Source organism: Cricetulus griseus (assembly GCF_003668045.3).
Source record: "Cricetulus griseus strain 17A/GY chromosome 1 unlocalized genomic scaffold, alternate assembly CriGri-PICRH-1.0 chr1_1, whole genome shotgun sequence".
NCBI classification, from domain to species: domain Eukaryota; kingdom Metazoa; phylum Chordata; class Mammalia; order Rodentia; family Cricetidae; genus Cricetulus; species Cricetulus griseus.
The window spans coordinates 139,525,217-139,532,462 of record NW_023276807.1 but is presented as its reverse complement, the minus strand read 5'-3'; the positions used below and the strand labels follow the sequence as shown (position 1 = coordinate 139,532,462).

Here is a 7,246-nt window from a genome sequence, read left to right as displayed (position 1 = left end):
GTGTGCGTCCCGCGCCTCGCCAGCCCAGGCAGCCATCAGAGCAGTTCAGCGGCCCGGCCCGCCGCGCTAAATAGCCGGCAGCACGCCGGCGGGAGAAGCCCTACCACCCCTAGCAGCTCGCCCCGAAACCCTCCGCAGCCTCTCCCTGCACTGGCGGGCGGCGACCCCCTCGAGGTTGCGCAAAGACCGCTTTCCTTGCTAGACACAGTGGCGATTTATAGGGGAACTCGCAGAGAGTTCCACCCGAGAGTCGTCTCTGGGATTAGCAGAGCCAGGTGGGCCCTATGCCTTCATCGCTCCAGATGTCTGCTATAAGGAAGGCAAGGCAGATCAGGTGTCTGATTAGGGAGCAAATTACCAAGGTAAGGAGCCTGCTTTGAGCTTCTTTATCTATTGTTTCAGGTCACAGTTCACTTAGCTCAGAGCGGTGGAGTGGTGTCCACCCATAGCCGTTTCAGGAAGGGACGCACCTTAGGGAGCCTGTGGCTACTGCCCTTCCCCAGAACAGGGGTACTCCTTTTTCTCTCCTCTGGGGTGAAGTCTACAAATTTCCCTAAGTAAACCATTCCTTCAAAGGATAAATGGATCTGAGATGTGTTTACACAAATGCAGAACATGGATGGGAGAAAAATGCCTTCGTTCCTGGAAACTGTTGGCGGTCATTAACAACAAATAGATACTAGATCAATCACAGGAATGTGATTTTCTCTGGTTTGATGGTGGCTTCACAACGACATGCTATATTGCATTTCATTGACCTGTTTTGGACTTGTCTCAAAATAGGCTAGTATTGAACATCAGGAGGTGTTTGTAAGTTGAGCAAACACGTTTTTGTTTTACTATTTTACTCAGATATGCACCAGACATATACATTTCCAATCCCATTTTTCTAGCACAGTGCCTATCTGTAGCGACGGCGGTGGAAATGGCAAAAACTGAACAGCACGCTTAACCAGCCGAGGTGCACTTTAGCTGACCCAGGTGCAAGCAATATTGGAACACTGATTGGTGATTTGTAAAAACACATGGTTAATACTGAGATACAACAGTACAGCGGGAAGATCACATCTGTTACACGAAATGTGAACCCATCTTTATCCTGGAAGTGAATCATATGCGCTACCACAGGTCATAAATAGGAAGTGATAATTCAGCCAAATGGAGGCTCCTGGTATCTTCACGTTCAGAGGGAGGTCTGGGTAGTTTCCATCATTACTAAGTCATCTGCTCCCACTGTGCCATAGGAGGTGTCTGCCATTTCCTCTTCTTTCAATTTCTTATAAGAAATATCTGTGTCTTCATCTTCATCCAGGGAGTCTCGCTTGTGCAGTATCTCAGTTCCGTACATTTTGTATATCAAAACCAAAACCCCTGCTTCTGCAGACTGGAAAAGGGCGTAAAGCAGTGGAAACATGTACATACTTCCTATGAAGCGTGGTGGGAAGGCCAGTTTGAGGATGGCAGTACAGAGTTGCACATTCTGACTTCCTGTTTCCAGACATACAGTCCTCTTGCAGTTGGGTGGAAGATGGAACAGAGTAGCTAAGCCATAGCCCGAGGCATAGCCTGCCAGAGGCATAAAAATGGCGACCACATAAACGGCTGCTGGGATGCTTGCCAGCAGTTCAGGTCCCAACATGGTGCCAGTCATTATGAAAAGAATCACCAGAGTCACTAGAAGAGACCACAGGGAAACCTGACAAGAGAAAAGTAGGCAGGCAACCGATCAGCACTGACATTATTGAGGAGGAATTCAGGCAAGGGAAATAGTACCTCCTACACAAAATGGAGGCCACTGACAGAGTGTGACCAAAGGCTGGAACTCCATGTTAGACATAATTGCTTGAGTGGCCTGGCCTGATATCCAGTGACAATTTACCTTTTCTAAGCTGTGGCAGTTGCCTTGGCTGGAGCAACTTAAGAACAGTCCACTCCTTCTTAAAGTCTTTCAATGATAAACCAATAATCAGGGGACAGTGTTTCTACGCAGATTTTCTCAGCATCTTAGCCTGGGTCATACAATGTTTAGTACTCTGCACGTGTGTTTAATTTACTGGCACTCCTCTTCAAAATGGAGCAGTTAGAATTGAGCCCAAGAAACCAGCTATGGACTGAGGACTAAACTAGACAACGTAATCTTTGCCTCTCCTGAACCCTGGGCTTTCCACATGAAATTAGTTCTCTCTCATTTTACAGGAGATAAAAGGCTGTTAAGTTTACAATGAAAACTAGTTTAGTTTAGGATATTTTTAACTTTCAAAGTATAGTTCCAAAGATGGCTAACAATATGGAAAAATGATCAAAACAGTAAGTGTAAGATATGGTGAATTCTTTGCAATTCTGCAACTCCACTCTTCAATTTGTCCATGAAAAAAAAAAAAATCTCCTGAGTAAGTTTCTAACGATTCTTAGGAAGTATTACAATAGGGAGATTTTAGGTATACTGCTACGACTGGGTAAAATGTGCCCTCTTGTTTTTCTGACTAGTACATTTCACTCATTCAAGTAAAAGAGGATGCATAGACATGAAGAAATCTAAAAATGCCTAGTCACCTTCAGATAGGTGGTTAGGTTGTTCTCCCATGGGGTGTGAAGGCACTTGTGATCCAAGAGAGCAGAAGAGTAAATTCTGCCTCTCTGAGAGGTAATCCTGCTGGAGTCTCTGGGGTTGACATAGAATTGATGCTCTTTTGAGAAGAATATTTAAAATTGAGTGGTCAGTGCTGGTGCACCCCTTTAATCTCAGCACTTGGGAGGCAGAGGCAGGTGGATCTGGAGTTCAAGGCCAGCCTGGTCTACAGAGTGAGTTCCAGGACAGTCAGAGCTACACAGAAAAACCCTCTCTCAGGGGAAAATTTTTTCAATTGATCTAGGCTGATCAAAAATTCTACTCTAGAAGATATTGAAATATTTTCCTAAGGTATATAAAAATACATGCACAACTGGCAGAGAACTATTACAAATCAGTACCTTTATTAATTTTCAAACTGTTTATCATACTGAAAGCAACAACAGGAATTCCAGTTCTGCACTCTGAGGTTCTATCTACGAAGTTCCTGTGAGCAGTTTAAAATTTTAAAAGGAAGAAAGATGAAAAAGTCATATGGGCACTGGGATTGACTGCTCATTTTAAGTGTTTGCAAAAGCTTAGTGGTTATAGTAGCCTTATCTTTCTAGTGAGGGCAACTTGCCATGATTATTGTATTTAACACATTTCTTCTATTTTTTAATTATATAATATATATATATATATATATATATATATATATATTCACTTTGCTTGTGTGTACACTTGTAACCACTTGTGTGCTTCAGACAGTGGTGAGCTGCCATGTGAGTACTGGGAACTGAATTCAGGTCCTCTGGAAGAGCAGTCAGTGCTCTCAACCTCTGAGCCATCGCTCCATCCCCATTTCTTCTATTTTTAGATCCTAAGTTCCTCATTGATTGTCTTGCTCCTTGGAATCGCTTAATTTTTATGATAAGTGCCATTGAGTTCATAATAAAATAGTAGCTGAATGGTTGAGCTAACTAAATGCATCTCAAGACCATCTATGGAGATACTGTATACATATAAGTAGGCTTTGTTATACTCTACATTGGTTACTGTATAGGATTTCTTTCACTTGGAGCTGGATCTGTATGTAGAATTGAACCCTTTGTCTCTCTACTAGGGAAAGTTGGCTCCTCTCTATAGGTAGAAAATAAGTTAAAGTAAAACAAAAGGTTCCTATATTCTGAAGTCTCCATAATTTTAATACTGAAATCGATCTTTTTTTTCTTGTCTAAAGAAACAGGTCTCTGTACTTTAGTTAGCTGTGTATCTTAGCTTACTTCCTAAAATGAACATTGTTCCTATTTTCTTCTTTTTTCACTTTTCTTTTTTCTTTTTTTTTTGAGACAGAACTTGGGGGGCAGAGGCAGGTGGATTTCTGTGAGTTCAAGGCTGGCCTGGCCTACAAAATGAGTTCCAGGACAGCCACGGCTGTTTCACAGAGAAACCCTGTCTCAAAAAACCAAAGAAAAAAAATGAAATAGAATAAAGCAATGTTATAAATATTCCCTAATAGTAGTAATCTCTCATCATTTCATTAACTCAAAAAAACCATATAAAATAATGCAACAGGAAAGAGAAACGACAATATAATATACACTGTCCAGGACCCAGTTTTATTTTATGCTTTAAGACCAACATTATGTGTATTCTATTATATTGACACAATATCCTGCTAATTTCAACTTTTTAAATTAAGATATTTAAGGGTACCTATTTCAGGTTTTTGTTTCCTCAGAATTAGAGTTCCAGTTGAAAATATATTAATGTATCATAAAATGTTTTGAATATTTTAATCTGCTATGAATTTTAGTTTTATTCAGTTAGTGGGAAATGCTTGCCATTTTGTTGTTGTTGTTGTTGTTGTTTATTTTGATACAGGTTCTCATTCTGTAGCTCTGGCTGTCCTGAACTCATGTAGACCAGGCTGGCCTCAAACCCACAGAGATCTGCTGGCTTCTACCTCCCAAGTGCTTGGTTTAAAGGCTCCTGCCTCTATGCCCTGCCATGCTTGCCATTTGATTGCACTATGTCCCCATGTATGTTTCCCCACTGTGACTACTAAAAGATATCTTAAACACAATTGTTAATTTTCAGATGAGCAGTGGTTCTCAACCTTCGTAATGCTGTGACCCTCATGTTTTGGTGAACATCAGCCATAAAATTATTTCGTTGTTACTTCATAACTGTAATTTTGCTACTGTTATAAATCATAATATAAATATTTTTAGAGATTTGGCTTGAGGGGTAGAGGTTGGGTCAGGGTCTTGTAACCCAGAATGGTTTCCAACTCCAGACCCTCCTGTGTCAGCTTCTGAATGCTAGGATTATAGCCTGCACCTTTATTCCCAACCTTAGCTGTGACTTAATTAGACCTATTATCCCCCTGAGGACGTTAAGCTTGTCATTAATTAGGCTTGTAACGTAAACTTGTTATGTCCCTTTTGTTCTTTCCCCTGCTTTCCAAACCTCCTAGCATGCATGCCAGCTACTCTTCAGAAACCAGACTCCAGGGAGGTACCGCTGGAAGGGAAGAGAGACCTTACCTTCACGATGTAGTCAGCCACGCGATTGTATTTGTAGCGAATGAAGACGCCCAGACCAATAGGAATGAGAGTGCTGCAGAGAGTCAGGGTGACTGCCCCTAGCGGGAGCAACTGCACCAAAGGGGTATTGATCCAAGCCCGGCTGTAGATCCAGAGGCAGAGAGGCATCAACACCAGGGCCAGAAGCGTGGAGGAAATGGTCATGATGATGCTGCAAAAAGGTGTGAACAGAAGTCAGAAAGGCTCTGAGCCAAAGGGCCAGCCACGTCTTTCCTGACTGTTAAACGTAGAGGGAAAGAGAGGAGGGGGCACTGCAAGCCGAGATGGAAACACCTATCCCAGGCAAGACAATGACCTAGGATCCAGGACCCAGGACGGCTACCCTGGGCTTCATAAAGCTTGGAAACTGACTCATTCTGAGGAAAAGAAACCTTTTCTTTTAATCCTACCAAATACCCTGCAACGCTGAAGCTGGTGGGTGCTACTTGCTGAATAAAACTCAATTACTTTCTTTATGGGACTCTAGTCCTGATTGGCCTTTTGCATTTTGTTCTAGTCCTAGCTTCTCTCTTCTCTTTGCCTTCCAGTTACTAGAGACATGAACTAATGCCCTGGCCCTCCGGAAAGGGGCTGTGCGTGAAATCCTAGGGCCTTTAAACGGCTAGGTCCAGGTCTAAATCCTCCCCTATTGACACACAACCTCTAAGTGTCCGCCAAGATTTCAAAGCCAAGCCTCCATGTCTTCCTCTTTATCCTTCCCTCCTCAGGGTTGCATCCTAAACAGTTCCACACACTCCTCTCGCTGTGAACTCTGTGGGTTGGGGTGAGAAAGAGACCATACCTGAGGTTCATGTCACCGTCCACCAGCAGAGACATAAGGTTGGAGAGATTTCCGCCAGGACAGCAGCCACATAGGAGTACCGCCACAGCAGCCACTTCATCCAGCTTGAAGGCAAGGGCCAGCAAGAAGGCCAGCAGCGGCAGGAAGCCGAACTGGCAGAGCGCGGCCAGCAGCGCGCCCACGGGCCGCCGGACGTGTGCCCCGAAGTGGTTCACGTCCACGGTGCATCCCAGCCCCAGCATGGTGATGCACAAGGCGGCTCCCACGAACACGTTCAGCCCATGGTTGAGTGGTGTGTCCCAGAACGGAGGCTCCTGGGGGATCCAGGGCCGGGGGAAGGTGGAGTCCTGGCCTGCCACTCCGCCCGCGAGGCTGCTGCTCGTGGGCTCTGGGACCCGGGTGGGCCCGGGGCTGAAGCCCATGCTTGGACTGGGAGCGAGGCTGAACCCGGGGCCGGGGCTGGAGGCGACATCGAGAGGCGAGAGGGTGCCAGTGCTTGGGCTGCTGGCGTTGGGCGATAGGGTGAAGTTGTCCGGCAGCATGGAGGACGCGTCCAGGAGCAGGGTGGCGTTGTCCAGGCCGTCCATGGCGCTCTCGCCACCGAGGCTCGGTCTGCGGGGACTGTCCCCGGCTGTGCCTCCTCCCTCGGTCCTGCGGTCCCCTCAACCTGTCTGGTCAGGCGTCCCCGCGGCGTCGGTGCAGCAAGCTGGTCCTCGCTCCCGTGTGCATGCCGCCCAGCGGCTGGCACTGAACACCGCACAGCCCGAGCCCTGTCGCCGCCCGTGCTTCAGGCCCCGCCCTGCCGCCCGGTCCCCTCCTTTTAATCACAGCTAAGTGGTTCTGTACCAGCACAGCCAGGGGCGGAACAAAGACCCGACATAAGCCCAAGAGGGCGGAGGAGACCAGGCCTGGCAGCCCATCAAATTCTCTGGTGGTCCTGCCTCTTTTTCTTTTTAATTTTTAAAATATTTTTTCTAGCTCAAATGTTAAATTTGAACACGAAGTCCCAAGGGATGTTTGGATATATGTACTCGCTTGTCAAATCATGTTGAATGTATCTCCTTCAACATTCAACTTTTTTTTTATGATGAAAACATTCCTAATGCTTTCCTCTAGATTCTCCAAATACATAGTACACAATTATCTTTAGCCACCCTGCCCAGCAGTCGCACACCAGAACTCGGCCTCTTTGGTAATGAAATCTAGAGAGCCAGACTCATCGAATGGAAAAAAATGCTTAATCTAAGTACACATAAGTCTGCAGCTCTAGGCATAGAGGGGCCTGGCTTGTGTGAGCCAGTCTGG

General features: G+C 45.6%; 1 protein-coding gene across 1 annotated transcript; it reads right to left on the bottom strand.

Annotated features, from left to right (window-relative positions):
* Positions 1 to 1,183: 1,183 nt before the first annotated feature.
* Slc10a4 (solute carrier family 10 member 4) lies at positions 1,184 to 6,528 on the bottom strand. Its single transcript, XM_027390692.2, has 3 exons — positions 5,942 to 6,528; positions 5,101 to 5,311; positions 1,184 to 1,696 (listed from the first exon to the last, which is right to left on the bottom strand). The coding sequence occupies exons 1-3, from the start codon at positions 6,526 to 6,528 to the stop codon at positions 1,184 to 1,186; spliced, it is 1,311 nt and encodes a 436-aa protein (XP_027246493.1).
* Between the last annotated feature and the right edge of the window lie 718 nt (positions 6,529 to 7,246).

Coding starts and splice junctions, on each gene's coding strand:
- Slc10a4 (XM_027390692.2), bottom strand. CDS start 6,528: ATGGACGGCCTGGACAACGCCACCCTGCTCCTGGACGCGTCCTCCATG. Junction 5,312..5,941: donor GACGGTGACATGAACCTCAG/GTATGGTCTCTT, acceptor ACCTTTTTGCAG/CATCATCATGACCATTTCCT. Junction 1,697..5,100: donor TGGCTGACTACATCGTGAAG/GTAAGGTCTCTC, acceptor TTCTCTTGTCAG/GTTTCCCTGTGGTCTCTTCT.